The sequence below is a fragment of the Phyllostomus hastatus genome, unplaced genomic scaffold, assembly GCF_019186645.2.
Source record: "Phyllostomus hastatus isolate PE091 unplaced genomic scaffold, TTU_PhHast_1.1 phas_contig_524, whole genome shotgun sequence".
Taxonomy (NCBI): Eukaryota; Metazoa; Chordata; class Mammalia; order Chiroptera; family Phyllostomidae; genus Phyllostomus; species Phyllostomus hastatus.
The window spans coordinates 14,643,440-14,663,148 of record NW_025333900.1 but is presented as its reverse complement, the minus strand read 5'-3'; the positions used below and the strand labels follow the sequence as shown (position 1 = coordinate 14,663,148).

General features: G+C 38.7%; 1 protein-coding gene across 2 annotated transcripts in view; it reads left to right on the top strand.

The window, feature by feature from the left end:
* Positions 1 to 1,270: 1,270 nt before the first annotated feature.
* EPHX4 (epoxide hydrolase 4) overlaps positions 1,271 to 19,709 on the top strand; it is a 39,405-nt gene continuing 20,966 nt past the window's right edge. Inside the window, exons 1-4 of one of the 2 annotated variants that reach the window (XM_045847131.1) lie at positions 1,271 to 1,703; positions 3,955 to 4,040; positions 16,485 to 16,642; positions 18,836 to 18,964. In XM_045847131.1, coding sequence (XP_045703087.1) covers positions 1,485 to 1,703; positions 3,955 to 4,040; positions 16,485 to 16,642; positions 18,836 to 18,964 — 592 coding nt within the window. In that variant the 5' untranslated portion in view covers positions 1,271 to 1,484. Of the gene's footprint in view, positions 1,716 to 3,954; positions 4,041 to 16,484; positions 16,643 to 18,835; positions 18,965 to 19,709 lie in introns of both variants that reach the window. The other variant, XM_045847130.1, reaches the window with a different exon arrangement.

Genomic DNA, 19,709 nt, shown 5'->3' with positions numbered 1-19,709 from the left:
TTAGGGCATTGATGAAGACCTACAGCAGCTGGGGGAAGGAAATAGAAATACTAAGCCTTCTAGTCCTGGGAGAGGGGCAAGAAATACATCACAGGTGCAGAATGCCAGGGACACCTTGCCACTGGGGGCAGGGAAGGATTATTAAGAAGCCTCCATTATGATATCCATGGACATACTGCCTGACTATGAGACTGCCTTAGGACAGCAGAAAATGCCCCTCTGCTGTCTGCACTTCCTACCACCAGTAACAAGTAAAAGCAGTCAAAGAAGAATATATTTGAGTGGCACACAAGTACCTAAAGATGTTCAACATTAGTCATTAGGGAAATGGAAATTTAAATTTCAATGATACCACTACATACTTCTTAGAATGGCTAAAATTAAAAAGATTTCTTTGACAATCCCCAGTGCTTGCAAGAATATAACTTAACCATAACTCTCACACATTGCCCATGTAAACTCAAAATTGTGCATCCAATTTGGAAACCAGTTTGTCAGTTTCTCATAAAGCTGAATGCAGACTTGCCACCTGACCCAGCAATCTCATTTCTAAGTATTTACTAAAGTGAAATGAAAACTTAGAGTCTCTCTCTCTCTCTCTCTCTCACACACACACACACACACACACACACACACGAACACCTTTATATGAATATTTATAGTGGCTCTATTCATAACCACCAAAATTGGAAGAAACTCAACTGTCCCTTAAGTGGGGAACAGATAAACAGTATGATACAGCCATTCAATGAAACATTAATGAGCAATACACATAACAGCACAGTTGAATCTGAGCATAATGTTAAGTGTAAGTAGCCAAAAACAAAAGGTTACATACTATATGATTCCATTTATACAATATTCTTGTAAAGGAAAAACAGGGCAGAGAACAGACCAGGGTTTTCCAGACTTGACTATATATAATGGCTGTGAACTAGATGGGGAATATCAACACCTTTAGAAGTGTTAGGGGTAAAATTATAATGTCTGTTGCATAGTATGAAAACCAGTTACTCCCCCCGCCTCTCCACACCCCATAATTTTATGGTCCTAATGAAATTCCAAGTTGAATGGACAATGAGAGGATTTGAACACCGTTCAAAACAAGACTGGCGCTTCCCTCCGCGGTAACTGGAGCGATTTGAGAGTCTCGCTTTCACTTCTTCACAGCTTGGAGATGGGATTTCACCTTGCAGAGGAAGACTGGGTTTTTGCCCTTGTCTAGTCCCGGGCGGACCTCGCAGCAGCCCGGGCGGACCTCGCAGCCCGGGCGCAGCAGCTCCGGAGCGCGCGCGCGGTGAGTGCAGGAGCCGGAGGCCGACTCAGTCCCCCGGCCGGGCGCTGCTGCCGGGCGGCCCACGGGGAGGTGTGCGCGGAGCCCGCGACCTCGGACAGACTGGAAGGCGGGCTGGCGCCAGCGGGCTCACCGCCTAGCTCCAGTGCCTCAGTCGCGCTGTGGGCTCCGCCGCCGCTTCCGCTGCCCGATGGCGAGGCTCCGGGATTGCCTGCCCCGCCTGATGGTCACGATTCGGTCGCTGCTCTTCTGGTCCCTGATCTACTGCTACTGCGGGCTCTGCACCTCCATCTACCTGCTTAAACTTTTGTGGAGCATCGGCAAGGGACCTGCGCAGACCTTCCGGAGGGTCTCCCGGGAACACCCGCCCCCGTGCTTGAACGACCCTTCCTTGGGTACCCACTGCTACGTAAGGATCAAGGTGAAGGTCGGCGCAACCTCTGCGTGGTTGGGAGGGAACGTGACGGCAGTGAGAGCAGAGGGCGCGGGGCTGCTCCTTCCACGACACGTGCCAGGCGGCCCCTAGTGTGTCGGGCTTGCAGGGCGCGCGGCAGGGACGGCTGAGATGCCGCGGGGAGGCGAGAGGGGCGCGGTGTGGCTGGAGAGGTGTCGGACTGTTTGTGTGTTAATGTTCCGCGTTTCGTTTTTTGGGGGGATGGTAGGAGAAGGAATAGGTGGGGGAAGAGAGAGAGGGAGGGAGGGAAGGGGAGAGAGAGAGAGAGGAAGAGAGAGAGAGGGTTATGTGGAGTTTCTGTAATCAGGGTCCTATTATATTAGTGTCCCACCCTCCACCACAATCCAGAGTAATTTGTTGCCATTTCTAATGTAAGGGGAAGCTATTTCCCGTCACCTTTTTGTCCTTCAGAGCTCAGATCGGCTGTAGGGAATTGTTCCTGGTGAGCCCTACTGTCTCAGAAGTCTGTCCTTGCTCAAATATTAGAGATTGAGAGAGTGAAGAGAGTAAGTCATCACAAACCAGAGTTTTAGGTCAGCAGAATGGAGCATTCACAGATGACCTAAGCAGCATGAAACAGTAATTAAATGGTGTGTATTTGTGGAGAAGGAAGCCGACTTTTGACGTTAGAGACCAAAGGAATGGAATAAAAAGTAAATGTCAGGCATGCAAGCATTCTTTAATTGTCCATGCTTGTGTCCCAAGCCTCCTCACAGCCCACAGATACTCTGTTTCCTGAGGCTCCAGGTGGTGCCCTTTGTGATGCACCCTGCAGTCTGACTCACAGGCCTTTCCAAAGGAGCCTCACGGGAGGGTACATTTATGTCGCCAAGTGGGGGATTCCTATTAGGAGCTAGATTGTCCAGCAGCTAAAGTTCAGAAGACCAAGGGATATGCCTTTCTTACCTTTATTCAGTTTAGGATTGATATGAGAATTAAATGAGTTAATATTTGTGAAACAACAGCAACAAAAAAGACCAGTGTCTGGCACATAGTAGGTACAAAAAAAGCAATTTGTTCACTAAATCCAATTAAGTGCCCACAGTATTTTATCTTCCAAGACATAATACCAATAAGTTATTGAACTAGGAAGACATTCTGTAGTTGAGGGCAAAGTGAAATTTATTATCTTCATCCAATATGAGGAGAAAAAACTATTTAAAAAAATCATCTGAAATTCCCCATAATGCCTTTCTCATCAGTCAGCTAAAGAGTTGCCCAGGAGACAGAACCAAGGAATGGAAAGAATATTGTCTTCGGAAGTGGGACTTGATGAGGGTTCTACTCACAGACCTACTCCCAACCAACCTCATGATCTGTGTTAACACATTTGGCCTCAGTTTCTAAATCTGCAAAAATTATGGCGTTGGATTAGATGACCTTTAAGATTTTTTCACACCTAAATACCCAATTGCTTGGGTAACGTAAGATAAAACCCAGTGTCCATGCTCACCTTTTGGTTCTTGGTTTCTTTCCTCATTTTTTCCCCTGGGTTTTTGTTTCTCTTTCTTGCTTTTTTTCACCAGTTTCCTCCCTTCAGTTTGCTTTGTATCTGCTGTATTCCTGACTCATCCCCATGTGTTTTATTTCCCTTGGGCAGTCTTGTCTCCTACATGCAGATGAAGTCTTGAACACTCAGAGCATTCTGCTGTTACAAATACATTGATGTGACGTGAGGAGCAGGCAGCGAAGGGAACTGTATGTGCAACCATCAACTTAAAATAATGTGGGAAGGAGGGAACTAAAAATATGGAAAGGAGGTGTGAATTATATAACCGATGGCACAGCTCTTGACAGGCAAGCTGAGAAAATACATAGCTAGGAGGTAAACATGGCAGGAATATTAATTCAAATCAGAATTATTTACACAGCCTGTAGAATTTGAATGAGATGAAATGTGACACAGCAGTAAGAGAAAAGTCACAGATTGTGACATTGTTTCAGAAGCTCATGATATAGAAATTGCCCTTGTGCGTAGAAGAAAGGCAGGTACTATAAAGGGAATGTTGACAAAAGTACACCTGTCAGTTTACCCTCCTGATAAATCATGAAGGTTTTTCTTCTCAAAAAATTAATATTTATTTTATTGCTCATTATTAAAAATAATACAAGTGTGTTTTTAATGAAATAAAAATACTAAATGTACTGCTTTGACAATCAACACAAATCAGCACTAAAATTGTATGCCCTCTATTTGCTACGGCAGGATTCGGGGTTAAGATTTCATTATGTTGCTGCTGGAGAAAGAGGCAAACCACTTATGCTGCTACTTCATGGATTTCCAGAATTCTGGTAAACTCACCAATTAACTTTTTCATTTGCATTTAAGACTTTGCTTATCAGAATGTTATACATACTGAGACTTTAGTAATAAGTGCATTGAGGAGGCTAGTACACTAGGCATTAAAGAAAAGAATGGAGGATGGCAAAAACCCATCTACTTCAGTTTTTCAGAGTACAAATTCTTGAGAAGATACTCTCTGGAGAAGATACTCTCCGGAGAAAATACTTACTACGTAAAGATTTTTCTCCACTCTGGATTTACCTGCTTAAATAAACATAAGTCTTTTTCATGTCAAACTTTTATTTTATTCATCTGGAAACAACTTAATTGGGTGGTAAACAGCCCATGCAAACCAACATATATATATAGGCTTCTTTAGTGGAGTATTTGACATAATTGGCTCACGACAAAAGGTAAGTCTGAAGCATTAGTCAAATCTGCATAAAGTAACACAGGCAGTGAATTTTGGCTCAGTCACTTAGTTGCTTGCAGAGTCATGAGGATAAAGAAAGTCAAAATATATGAAAGACCTTTCACATGGCCCCAGTGAATACTCACTAAGTGTCCAGTTTTTTCTTCATTTCCATTCATTCAGTGTGGAGATCCGTGTGCCAGTACTAACATCCTCAATGCATTTATTAATAAAGTACCTTTTATTAATAAAATATTAGAGTGTATCAAGGTAATGCCTTTTCCAGAGCTAGGTACATTTTAAATCAGGACTTTGGATAGCACAAAACCTTTAAAACTCTGCCCTGCCTGGTGTGGCTCAGTGGATCCAGCGCTGGCCTGCAAACCAAATAGTTGCTGGTTCAATTCCCAGTCAGGGCACATGCCTGGGGTGTGGGCCAGGTCCCTGGTGGAGGGCATGTGAGAGGCAACCACACACTGATGTTTCTCTCCCTCTCTTTCTCCCTCCCTTCCCCTATCTCTAAAAATAAATAAATAAAATATATATTTTAAAAACCTTCAAAACTCTAAAGGAGGTGAATATGTAATTGTGGGATTCTAAGTGGTAAAAGTAATAGTAAGGGAGAAATTTGGGGACAGGGCATTGTCTGAGACCTTTAAAAATTAATTTTCTAATTCTGGCAGAAGATGATGATGGTGGTGATGATAGTTAACATATACTGAACATTTACTATGTACCAGGGGCTCTTCTTTTTTTTTTTAAGAAATAAACTTTATTGATTATGCTATGACAGTTGTCCCATTTTTCCCCCTTTATTCCCCTTCGCCCTGCACACACCCTCCCACCCACATTCCCCCCACCCTTTAGTTCATGTCCATGAGTCATACATATAAGTTCTTTGGCTTCAACATTTCCTATACTATTCTTAACCTCCCCGTCTATTTTCTACCTACCATTTATGCTTCTTATTCTCTGTACCTTCCCCCCTCCCCCTCCCACTGCCCCCACTGATAAACCTCCATGTGATCTCCATTTCTGTGATTCTGTTCCTGTTCTAGTTGTTTGCTTAGTTTTTGTTTTTGTTTTAGGTTCAGTTGTTAATAGCTGTGAGTTTGTTGTCATTTTAGTGTTCATATTTTTTATCTTCTTTTTCTTAGATAAGCCCCTTTAACAATTCTTATAATAAGGGCTGGGTGATGATGAACTCCTTTAACTTGACCTTATCTGAGAAGCGCTTTATCTGTCCTTCCATTCTAAATGATAGCTTTGCTGGATAGAGCAATCTTGGATGTAGGCCCTTGTCTTTCATGACTTGGAATACTTCTTTCCAGCCCCTTCTTGTCTGTAAGGTTTCTTTTGAGAAATCAGCTGATAGTCTAATGGGAACCCCTTTGTGGGTAACTGTCTCCTTTTCTCTTGCTGCTTTTAAGATTGTCACCTTATCTTTAGTCTTGAGTAATGTCATTATGATGTGCCTTGGTGTGTTCCTTCTTGGGTCCAACTTCTTTGGGGCTCTCTGAGCTTCCTGGACTTCCTGGAAGTCTATTTCCTTTGCCAGATTGGAAAAGTTCTTCATTATTTGCTCAAATAAGTTTTTGATTTTTTGCTCTTCCTCTATCTCTTCTGCTACCCTATGATTTGGATGTTGGAATGTTTAAAGATGTCCTGGAGGTTCCTAAGCCTCTCTGGATTTTTTTTAATTCTTGTTTCTTTATTCTGTTCTGGCTGTATGTTTCTTTCTTCCTTCTGCTCCAAACCATTGATTTGAGTCCTGGTTTCCTCCCTGTTGCTGTTGGTTCCCTGTAGATGTTTCTTTATTTCACATAATGCAACCTTCATTGCTGCCTGGGTCTTTTTTTTTTTTTTTTATGCTGTTTAAGTACCCAGCGAGTTCCTGGAGCATCCGAATAACCAGTGTTTTGAACTGTGCGTATGATAGTTTGGCTATCTCTTTGTTGCTTGGTTGTATTTTTTCTGGAACTTTGATCTATTCTTTCATTTAGGCCTTTTTTAAATTTTATTATTATTTTTTTTTGGTCTCAGTGCTCCTGTTATGTAGTAGGGGAGGAACCTTAGGTGTTCACCAGTGTGGGGCAACCCACGCCGCTGCATTGTGATGCTGTATGTGGGGCAGGGATCCGAGAAGGAACAATGGTGCTTGCTCCACTCTCTGTTGGTTTTCAGTCACTTCCCAGGCTACCCACAAGCAAATTGGGCCCTTCTGGTGCTGATTCATGGGTGGGTGGGTTTGTGTATGTTCCAGGACCCTGTGGGTCTCTCCAAGGAACTCTTTTGTGAGGCTGGGAGTTTCTTCTACTGGCGCCTCAACTCCCACAGGTGTTTTCAGTCAGAGGCTTTGCAGTTTTATTTCTCTGCTCTGAAACTCTGGGTCATGCAGTCTTTCTCGCTCCGTAGTTGCTCCTCCCAGTTTATCTGCATGGGAATATGGAACTGTCAGGGGCTCTTCTACATGTTTTACATGTATCATGTCATTTAAGCCTCATAGCTACCCTCCCAAATTGCCAGTGCCAGAAAGTAAGGCACACCTTGTTCTTAAACTTTACAGCTGACCTCTGCTGTTGGTTCTCAGTATATAGAAACAGTGGTACATGGATTTTTACTCTTCAAATTTCACACCTTATGGAAACATCCAAAAGGGTACTAAAAGCCAACAATATAATGGTATCTTACCATAATATTTTATATCATCATTCTGAATACAGTTCATGATCTGAATTGTGGGTTGATATGTAACTTTTTAGAAAGAAAAGATTTAAAGATTATTCTATCTTTCTACCTCATACCAACTCTAATACTTGTCTGTGATCTTTTTCCTCCTGGAACTTCACTTCTTTACATGTGAAACAATCTATGCAAAGATAAAACAAACCTAAAGCCACTTGGTAATTGTGTTCAGAAGTTCCAGAAAACAGCAACAATATCCATTTAATGCAGGAACAGTGGATGCTGTTCATATTTTAAGATATTATACTTTTGCACTTTTTTAAGTGTCATCCCATTATTTACTCTTTATGAGAGCACTTTTACAAAATGAAAATGCCTCTTGATTCTTGTACTTGTCCTAAAACTTTCATTGGATCAAACAGCTTAGGAAGGGCCCAGCACTGGTTCCTGGATATCAATCAGTCCCATTTGCTCCAGCAAATTCAAGTCTTGGATGTGTCCAAAAGGGATCTGGTCATTATGAGGCATGGTTTAATTTTGAAAAACTCCTAGAGATGCTTTCACTCTGAAGAGCATAGATTAGGAAGTAGTAGCAGATCACAGGAATGAGTCCATTCTAGTCACCAAAACCACCATTTGTTACTCCAGCAGAGCCTTGCTATGAGTTAAAACAACAAAACAAATTCCTGATAAGTCAGTTACTCAAATACGCCATATTGAATTCACCAAACTTTGCTGACCATTAGTTTGAAAACTACCTAATTGTTCAGGGAGATTCCAAAAACAACTACATGGAGATTGCTGGTAATGAAAACCCTCTGACTATGTCATACCCAAACTAACGCCTTTATGTCAAGGCTTACTCTGTCTTTCCTTCCAAACAAATTGCCACTATTATCCATTATGGATTCTAGTCAATTTCATTCAGAGCGCCAATCAGGAAAATGTCAACTCAAAGTGGAGTTTACAACAAATCTAGTTTTAAAAATTTTTATTGAATCTATCCGGTGACATTGGTTAGTAAAATTATATAGGTTTCTGGTATACAATTCTATAATGTATTATCTGTATATTGTATTGTGTGTTCAACACCCAAAGTCAAGTCTCCTTCCATCACCGATTATACCCCCTTTATCGTCTTCTACCTCCTCCCAACTCCTTTCCTTCTGGTGATCAGTGTACCATTGTCTGTGTCTGTGAGTTGTTCTGTTTGTTTTGTTTTTGCTAGTCCCTTCACTTCTTTCACCCAGCCCCTGGACACCTCAGACCTCTGACATCTATCCGTGTGTTCTCTGTATCTGTGAGTCTGTTTCTATTTTGTTTGTTAGCTTATTTTGTTCATTAGATTCCACATATAAGTGAAATTCTATGCTATTTGTCTTTCTCTGACTGGCTTATTTTACTTAGTATAATACTCTCCAGGTCCATACATGCTGTTGCAAAATTTTGCTGTTGCAAAATTTCCTTCTTTTTTAAAGGTGAGTAGTATTCCATTGAGTAAATGTGCCTTAGCTTTTTTAGCCACTTATCTACTGTTGGGCACTTGGGCTGCTTCCAAATCTTGGCTATTGTATATAATGCTGCAATGAACAAAGGGTACATATATTCTTTCAAATCAGTGTTTCCTATTTCTTTGGATATATCCTGAGAAGTGGATAGGAAGAATTAACACCATTAAAATGTCTGTACTACCCAAAGCAATCTATAGATTCAATGCAATGCCTATCAAGATTCTAATGACATATTTTACAGAACTAGACAAATATTCCAAAAATTTATGTGGAGCCACAAAAGACCTGAAATGACCACAGCAATCTTGAGAGAGAAGAACAAAGTTGAAGGAATCATGCTACCTGATATTAAACTATACTACAAGGCCATAGTAATCAAAAGAGCATGATACTGGTGTGATAACACATATAGATTAATGGAACAGAACAGAGAGCCCAGAAAAAAAAACCCATGCCTTTATGATCAAATTAATATTTGACAAAGGAGGCAAAAACATACAATAGGGTAAAGATAGTCTATTCAGTAAATAGTGCTGGGAAAAATGGACAGATACATACAAAAATAAAATAAAATTAGACCAACTTCTTACACCATACACAAGAATAAACTCAAAATTCATTAAAGACTTAAATGTAAAACTCGAAACCATAAAAATCCTAAAAGAAAACATAGGCATAAAAATCTTGGACATTGATCATAGGAGTATTTTTTACAATGTATCTCCTCAGACAAGGGAAACAAAAGAAAAAATTAAAAAATGGGACTACATCAACTAAAAAAATCTTTTCACAGCAAAGGAAACCATCAACAAAATGAAAAGACAACCCACAGAATGGGAGAACATATTTGCCAAGTATACATCTGATCAGGGGTTGATATCCAAAATTTATAAAGAACTTATAAACTAAGTACCAAAAAATGAACAATCCAATTATAAAATGGGCAAAGGACCTGAATAGAGGTCCAATATACATCTGATCAGGGGTTGATATCCAAAATTTATAAAGAACTTATAAACTAAGTACCAAAAAATGAACAATCCAATTATAAAATGGGCAAAGGACCTGAATAGAGGTCCAATATGTCCAAAGAGGACATACAGATGGCCAAGAGACACTTGAAAAGATGCTCAATGTCATTAATCATCAGCAAAATACAAGTTAAAATCATGATGAAATGTTACATCACACCTGTCAGAATGGCTATCGTCAGTAAATCAACAAACAAGTGTGGGTGAGGATGTGGAAGAAAAGGAACCATCAGCTGTGCTGTTGGTGGGAATGCAGATTGATGCAGCTACTGTGGAAAGCAGTATGGAGTTTCCTCAAACCAATTTCAATGTACATTATACATGTAAATATTATTCCTCTATTAGTCATTTGGCCTAAATACAGAAGAAATAATAACCTTATTTGTAGATCAAGTACATCGAACTATTTGACATAATAAAAACAAAGTAATCATAAATTGGCAATGTGTGTAAAAGTGCTTTTTAAATAGAAAAGCATTATCCGAATTTGTTGTCCTGACCTAAGAACAGCCATTGAAAATTGGTGACATTCAATGTATATTATTAGATGTTATACAGGAACAATAAAATCCTGGGTCATTGTTTTTAAAATTGAAAGGAAAGATCAAACAAGATACACATCTGTGAGAACTTTACCTAAATTAACCCAAAATAAGGCTGTTAAAAGATGACTTTTTTCACCACTCTCTCTCTACCTATATTTTCATTGCTTTTAAAAATATTCTGAGCTGATGCAGGCAATTTCTTTGAGTCATGTTCATCACCAGCTGTATGGAATGCGTTCATCATTATTCAAGTGCTAAGGCAAATGAGGGCTCTTCATACAGCTGAGCACAGAGGCTGATCACCACTGAAGGGGAAAGGGATATTCTGCATCTGAAAATGGCTAGCCTGGGAAGCCAGAAAGCCTTTTTACATTGAGTAATTACTTGGAAAGAGATTGCTAACCCTTTTTTATGGTTTCTATGTCTTTTTTTCATGTTGCTGAGTATCTTTATAATCATTACTCTAAAATCTCTATCTTATAAATTGTTTGCCTCCCTTTCATCTAGGGGTTTTTTTTGTTTGTTTGTTTTTGGGGTTTTTTTTTTAGTATTCTCTTGTCCTTTCATTTGGGGTCATTTCTTTATCTTGCCTTTTTGGCTGCTTCTTTGTATTTTACACCTTAGTTGTTAAACTAATCAATAAAATATCCTTATGCTGTAATCAGGAGCCCTGCTTAAGCTCCACAGAGTGGGGCAGAGTAATTCCTGCTGGTGGAGCTATTGCTTCCCCTCAGGAATACTCCACCTGAGGAAGATGGCTTCTGCAGTACAGGGAATGACTCAGCACAGGGATCCTGGTGGCTATTCCTTCAGGTCTCTTCCTAGAGCCACCAACCCCAGAATCCCCTCAAACATCTCTAATCTATTCTGCCCTCCCTCTGCCAGAGCTCAGGGTAAGTGGCTGCAAATGAAATTCTGTGTGTTGGCTCTTTAAGAGGCTCTCTCCCTCTCCAGCCATCTCTCCCTGGCAGGCAGAAACCCTGCTGCTTTTCACAGCTGGATGTTTCTGGGCTCTTTTCTAGTTGTGATGCTGTAGGCTAGGAGCCTCACTTGGGATTTAGACCCCACACTTCTCAGGAGGAACCCCTGGCCTCTGAAATATCCCTCTAGCACTTCAGTTGATGCCTGTGGGAGCCCAGTCAGCCCTCTCATGCCTCCTCCACACTCCCTACTAGTCTTGTTTGGTGATGTGGCTTCTTCTGTCTGTCCTTGGTTATAAGACCTCTCTCAAGCTAGTGTTTAGTAGGTTATTCAGGATGATTTCTCTACTATTTAGTTGTGATTCCAGATTGGTCCTGGGAGGAGGCGAGTGTAGCTTCCACTTACTCTTCTGTCATCTTGAATCTCTGAGGTTGCTTTTTTAGAGTTCCCTGTTTCACCAAAATCTACCTGAAAAAAAATATGGATGAAAATAGCTTGTTTTGTTTATTTATAATATTTTATCAGTTACTGATTTTGTAATATGTCTCATTCTTGTATCAAAGGGGGTGTTTTGTTTTAATCATAAGAATGACATGCCCATCAGTCTAGCAGAGGTGTGATTTCCTTTTCAGTTTCAAGTATAAATCAAATACACTTTATTTATGAACTCCAGGAAGATTATATTTAAAAATTATTCTTTTGCAGTGTATTAAGATAACAGTTGTCCTATTTCTTAAGGTATTGTTTGACTCCACTCATTGATAATGACAATGTTATAGTTATTTGTAAGGCAATTTAAATTATTACTATGGTAATGAAATATGTAGGTATTATGTTTGCATAATTTCTAATACAATTTTAAATGTAAAATATTGTGAGATTGTACACATTATATTCAATCAAACTTCTACCTTGAAATCTCTAATTAAATGAATTCTAAATGAAGACACAGATACTTAAAATATTAAAACAATGCACATTTTTATGGGGGTAGGAACTAGGTAAAAGGGGCAGGGATTAAGAAGTACAGATTGGTAGTTATTAAACAGTCAGGGGATATAAAGTACAGCATAGGGAATATAGTCAATAATATTACAATAACTATATATAGTGCCAGGTAGGTACTGGAAATATCGCAGGGATTCTTCATAAAGTATATGATAGTCTAACCACTATACTGTTCACCTGAAATCAGTATAAAATAATATTGAAATTAAACTTTAATTGAAAAATAAATGTACATTTTTACAGAAATTGAGTATAAATTCCCTAACAGGAATTTGGGGACTTTTGTTGTCTTTGTTTCAAGTACTACCATGATTCAGTGCTTCCACTTGTTTGTTCTTTCACTTTTTCAACAAATCTCTGTTGTGCATGTACATGATCTAGATATTCCACCAGACAACTTGAGGAGCTCACAAGTGAGTAGAAGCACCAGACACTAACAAATCATTATAAAGCACATGGCCAGTATACTGAAGACTGTATGTACAGGTGGGAGAGGATAGAAGGGAGCAACCCAGCCTGCCTGTAAAGGAGGAAGCCTGGGAAGCCTCCTAGAAGGGGAGATGTACAGTGTGAAGAGGAGTTCTGTGAGCATGAAGGTTAGGATTTGGGGGAGTAGGGATATGATGGGGAGGGATAATGTTTCAGACAAAGGCGATCATAGGAACAAAGCTATAAAAGTAAAAAACCAGTGCTGTGTTTCTTTACTACAAGTAACTTAGTGCCCCAGAAGCAGCAGGATTTGAATCTTGCTCTCTGCTATTTGCTAATTCTGTGAACTTTGGTACTTCAATTAACCTCTCTGTGCCTATGTTTCTTCAACTCTAAAGTGGGGATGATAATAATACCTGCTTCATAGTATTGTTTTGAAGATCAACACTACTATATGTGAAGCACTTAGCATTGTGTCAGGCACGCTGTGAGAATGATACAGATGCAACTCTTTTTATTATAGTGAATGACTGAGAGTGAAGTAATCAGGCTGGAAGATTGGGTAATACTCAAATCCTGAAGGTTTTGTCTGCCAGAAGGAGGTTGGGTTCACATTATGAGTAATAAGGTGTTTAGAAAATATTTTAAGCAGGAAATTACATGCGAGAGTTTGTGGTTTTGCTACATCACTTTGGTTTCATAGAAGGCAGAACTGAAGGGAATGGACATAGACCAATCAATAGGTTGCTGCATTAATGGAGTCCTGAATTAAGACAATGATGCAGAGATGGACAGAAAAGTGATTAAATAAATATTTAAGAGGTTAAGTCTCCAGAACTTTATTGATTGGGCATGATGGATTATATGCAGGGAAGAGTTGGGCTTCAATGACAAAGACATAAAAAAATCAATTCAAAATTTTAAGTAAGGCTAATGAGAAAATAATATCATATGCATTGACAGATGAGTATCTTTAAGGAAACAAAGTGCTTTATTTGTTTGTTACAACCCAGAGGCAAGACTAGCAATATTGCTATGGCCTACCTAAGAAAGACACTTTTTATTAACATATTCAAATCCATTTTAATTGGTAATGATTTTGCAGATTTTCATAAATCATAGATAACCTACTAATATATCAAATATTTTGGATCCATTATTAATTCCAAATCTGTGTCTGACACTCTTCCTAATAATGTCTGTTGATGAAAAGTGGTTGATTTGCTTCATTGGTTCTTTTGCTCTGTGTCATCTTGCATTGCAGTCCCCTCTCACTGTTGGTTTGTAGTCTCAGATCACTGTGTTCACTTGCCTGTTGCACTCTGAAAATCTTTTCGGACAATAATTGCTTATTTGGCTTATGTCAGATTATTTTACATGGTGTATTCATGAACAGATGTGCACACAAATTCTTAATGCATATTTTTGATGCAAACTCCAACCAGCGGTGTCCATGGTGTTATGGATGAGATGAACAAATTCACATGGACTACAGAAGTCCTGTGGAGAAAAAAGGAGAGCATAGCCACTCTCTGAGACAGAGAACGTCCTGACCCCTGACTGGACAGGCTTTTATTGCTTTTCTGGGAGCATTCCCTCAAGGAAGGTCTTCATTCATCATTGTCAGGCAGTAAGGATCAAACAATAGATAACATTCAGAGAACTCTGAGGGCTTATTCTGAGTCAGGGTCAGTTAGTAAAGGGCCATAAAACTCTGGGAAACAAACTCATTTCATGCTAGGACCTTTATCAGAAAACTGAGGATATTGTTAGCAAAGCAGGTTTCACAGGATTTTATGCATTCTTTCTTAGGCCTGATTTCCCCAGGGAACTGCCCTTTTCAGCACAGGGCTGCACCACCCTCTGTCATTGTTTCAGGCTTAAGTCAGGCAGGGGGAGTAAGGCAGCCAAGAGATTAGGAGACTTCTTGCAGACAGAATGAGGACTCAGGCTATGTCAAAGCTCAGGGACTAGGGCCCATTACCCCCTTTTTCTATAGCCCTCCCCAAGTCCTTCCCTGAGGGGCCCCTTCATGACCATGCCAGTCTTAAGTCTTCCCTCCCTTGAGGAATCTTACCTGTCATTGGCTAACTGGTCATCCACCTGGGGCCAAGCAGGATAAAGGAAAAGAGGGCAGAGGCAGCACCCCTCCCAGGTAGACAAGCTTTGTCTCCTTAGTGGTTTATGATCCCAAAGTCTCTTACTCAGCCTTAGCCATGGGGGGTTACAGCTTCTGAAACCAGGCAGGGCAGTTCCCAACATATTTTGCATTCCATAACATAATAAATCAGTTTGAAAAAGCTATGTCTTTTTTTCTGTTTGTTATCCAAAATCACTTTGCTTATTTGAAGAAGAAAATCTCATGGATCTCTGTATCTAAATTAAATCTCCTATTCCATGATCAAACACAAGGGGAAAGCCTGGCCCAGCAGAGGCCTCCAGGACTCAGCTATAGCTATATGGACATTTTTTTCTCCAAAACTTAAGTGAAGTTTATTGCAGGTGCTTTTTTTCTTTTTTTCTTAGATACAGAAAAATTCTCGAGTGCCTTCCTTGGTTCTCACCCTGAATGATTCCTGCTGGCAGATGGCTTCCTCTGAAGCAACCTTCTTTTGTGTCCTCTTTTACCAGCCAAGGATCAGGGTGTATGCTCCTTGGTTGCTAAAACCACATCTTGCTCCTCATTACTTTCTACCTCCTGACTGAGGTTCAAGGAAGAAAAGTGCCCTTCAGAGTTGGTCTCCTTGGGACTTGGATTATTTCCCTCCTGAGACCGTAGAGATGTTTTGTTTTGTTTTTTGTTTTGTTTTGTTTTGTTTTAAAGAAAGCATGACTCTGTTTCTGCTCCTTTTACAAAATTCACTTCCTATGTAGCATGAAGGCAGTTTAAGCCACTCTTTTAGAGTCACAAATTGCCTTGAATTTTTGGGAATCTGGCATGCAGTTTGGCCTTTTCAACCTCTTTTAATTCTTTCATTGTCTGTATTTTGCCTCCTGGGTGTCTCTTGCTGACATTGCATTATCCTCATTATAGCAGTTACAGTTGTGCCTTCTTATCTTCTATTTTATAAACCAATAAACCAATAGTTGATGGACTACTACAGAATAGCTGCTGCACCATGTGCTCTGCATGCCCCTACGGTTTGTAAGAGTTGCTGAATATTGAATGATATATGAAGTGAGGAGCTGGGGGAAACCCGCCCAGAGAAGTCAGCTCGGAGTGGAGATGAATCGCATATGGACATTTTAATTGGTCAGCGCCAGTGCCATTTTGGTCGTTTCGTGTTTTTACTATCATGCTTGCTTGTATTCATGGTGTAGGATCTTTCCCACAGGAGAATTTTGTTTTAGCAAGAAGGGGTTTGTATTAACCATTTGTTTTATTGGATTCTTTAAGTCATAACCTTTCTGTAATCTACAGATTTTTTTCATTCATAAGCAAAATGTTATTACTAAAAAAACACTGAACCCTGTTTGACAGTGGAGTAAGATGAGTCAAATCTACTTTTTCAGGGGAATAAGTTTTCATTTCATAAGTTTTTTTTAGAGAATCAAATGGTTCTGCAATACAGAAGCATTTGTAGATATAGATTCCCTGATAGCTGCACAAATTATAGAAAATTGATTCATTAAGTACATAAAATATATATTGATTTTAGTGCCTGATATTTTGTAGTTTTTGTAGATACTGGCCTTTTGTTACACCTCACTGGAGCTGGTAAAAAGAAATAAAATAATTTTAATAAGGAATGTCAGTGCTCTCTTCTCAAACAATTCTTTTCTGTTTGTGCTCAGCTCTACAGCCTTTCTCAAAACAAGGAGTTTCTTATAGTTTTCCACTTAGAATATCTGTAATATTGCTATTTGTATTGGTTACTGTGGTATTTTTAATGTTTCCTATATCCTGCAGGTATTCTTGGCGTCATCAGCTAAGGGAATTTAAAAGTGAATACCGAGTTGTAGCACTGGATTTGAGAGGCTATGGCGAAACAGATGCTCCCATTCATCGAGAGAATTATAAATTGGACTGTCTAATTACAGATATAAGAGATATTTTAGACTCTTTAGGTAGGTTACATTAAAAAACAATATTAATTATTTTAAAGGACTAACATTCAAGACATTGTGAACTGATAACATTTCTTGAGAGGATGCATTTCTCAAGTTATTTTCTGGATTCTGTCACCATGGTTTCGGGAATATAGACCAAAATACTAATAAATACAGGACATTTAAAATAATACATCCAGAATAATTGTTCAGTCCACCAGCCAAGAATGACTTTGAAAACTTGTTTTTAAAAATAGAGCAAATGTTACTATTTATTAATTTCAGAACTAATTATTGGAAATTTGAGTCTTATACTCAGAAAATTTGTCTTCAGAAAACACATCTAAATATTTATTTCAAAATGTTACAAGGTGCAATAGCATTTGCATTATCTTTCTTGTATTGATCAGTTAGTGCCACAGTAATATTAGATAACAAACTACCCCATACTCAATGGCATATAGCCATACACATTTATTCTTATGCTCATAAATCTACAGACCAACTGTAGGCTGGACACTTCTAGGTTTTTTCCTCAGGCTGGCCTGTAGTTGTAGCTGGGACTGGCTTCCCACTGTGAGCTGGGTTAGAACCCAAGCTAAAGGGGAGAAGCTACCTGAGGGAAGCTCTTTTCCTGGCAGTGGCAGAAATGGCAAGAGTGTGAGCTCAGCTGCATACACATGTTTTAGGTCTTTACTAGCAGCCCACTTGCCAGAGCAAGTCGTATGGCTGAGCCCATGATCTAGTCATATACCCATTGCAAGAGCAAAGCAAATCACATGGTCTAGGCTAACATCAAAGGGGCAGCAAAGTACACTCCTTCTATGGCAGTGGGGAAAAGGGGAGAGTAAATGCTTTTTTAACAACAGTCTAATTCACTACATCCCTTCTGACTGAAACCCAGCTATACCACTGGTATGTAATGGAGCCAGTGAGAAATCCATGAAGTCAAATTAAAGTCCCTTTCTATAACAATCTAATGAAAGCATACATCAGGTCAATATTCTTAGAGGAGAAAAAAATGGATGAGTCTGGGGGTGTCAGTGCAGTGTTGTCATTTAGTCTGATTACAATAAAATAGACTCAGTGACACTAATTTCCAACAGCCATTTTTCATTCATTTTTCATTTTGTGGTAATTCAGCCAGACCTGGCCTAAATTTATCATGCAATTTTCTAGGCAAATTAATATATAAACTAGATGTTTCTGTGTGTGTGTGTGTGTAGTGGTGGGATTATGGTGAAAAATACTTACTTGAAAAAATTAATTTTAAGTACTGTAGAAATAAATTACAAATCAATCTTATCTATCCATACAAAGGAAATCCTGTAGGAATCAGTACTAATCAATATTTTAACCTAACTTAAATTACCATACTGATTACATGAAATGAAACTTGTTTATAATTGGTACTGTAATTAAGACTTTCCACTAAGTCACTTTGACTTTACAGTTCCAAATTAGTGATGTTTTATTCCTGGCCAGTGTGGCTCAGTTGGTTGAAGTGTCATGCCATAAACTGAAAAGGTACAGGTTCGATCCTCATTCAGGGCACATACCTAGGTTTCAGGTTCAACCCCCAGTCAGGGCACCTACAGGAAAAAAACTAGTAAATATTTTCTCTTACATTGATGTTTCTCTCTCTCTCTCTCCTTTCTCTCTTTCTCCATTCCTCTCTCTAAAAGCAGTGAAAAAAATGTCCTTGGATGAGGATAAAAAAAAATTACTGATATTTCACTGTGTTGAATTGTAACATTGAATTTGTGACATTAGGGAGAAAATAGATGGTTTTTGAAATAAAGATTTACCAGTTGGACATAGATAAGACATTTACAATTTTACTGTAACTAAAAATTTTCCAGCATTCAAAAATAACTCAAATTACTCTTGCTTATGACCTACTTATGCAGTCTTAATCATGGTTTCCAAACTATTTCAGATGTGTGTGTATGTGTGAGTATATATTCATTCCTGGGACACATTTTGAATTTGCATGTCTAGAGTGGAGCCTGGGCATCTGAATTTTCTAAAAAGCTACCTAGGTGATTTGGACATACGAGTTTTAACAATACCAAATTCAGTGTCTGTACAAACTGCATAATTAAGGTAGAAGAGTGGAAAGATTAGCGTCAGAAGTGTACCTATTTTATGTGAGTCAGTGATGTACCCACCTGTTTCTTTTCAATGTCAGCATTTATTTCTTGATTACAGGCTATAGCAAATGTGTTCTTATTGGCCATGACTGGGGCGGCATGATTGCTTGGCTGATTGCCATCTGTTATCCGGAAATGGTGATGAAGCTCATTGTCATTAACTTCCCTCATCCAAATGTATTTACAGGTGAGTTTAAAGTTTCATTAAAGTATCTCTGCCAACATGACAATTCACTATTGTTCCTGACACTTTGGATTACAAACAGCAAAATTTGATTAACATAATATTTTTAAAATTAAATGACTAAAATATGATATTAACACATGAAAGTGTGCTATAAACACTTAATATTTAAAGAGTCTAAGAAACAGTCACTTCGTATTTACTTGCATAATTTCATTTATTTTTAGAAAACATTTTACTGTTAACTTTGGGTTAAAGGGATAAAGGGGGGAAATGCAGTGACATTACTTTGATGGCAATAAGTTTTGACAGCCTAGAAATAAATTTTTCCTCTGGCCTGACAGCTTTGGCTATCAAAAAATGACAGTATTTTTTAAAGTAGTAGGTTTCAAATTTTTACTCTTGGAACTCCTTTATATCTTAAAAATTATTATAGACCCATTGAGCTTTTGTTTATATGAGCTATATCTATAAATATTCACTGTATTGGAAATTTTAAATGAGAATTTTTTAAATATATGTATTAATTTATCAAAAAATAATAACTTCAGTACATGTTAACACAACATTTTAATGAAAACTAGATACATCTTTCAAAACAAAATTTTACTGAAAATAGTGTCATTGTCTACAATATTTGCAAACCTCTTTAATTTTGACTTAATAGAAGTCAGCTAAATTTTCATATCTGCTTTTGCATTCAATCTGTTGCAACATGTTGTTTAAATGGAAGTATATGAAGAAATCT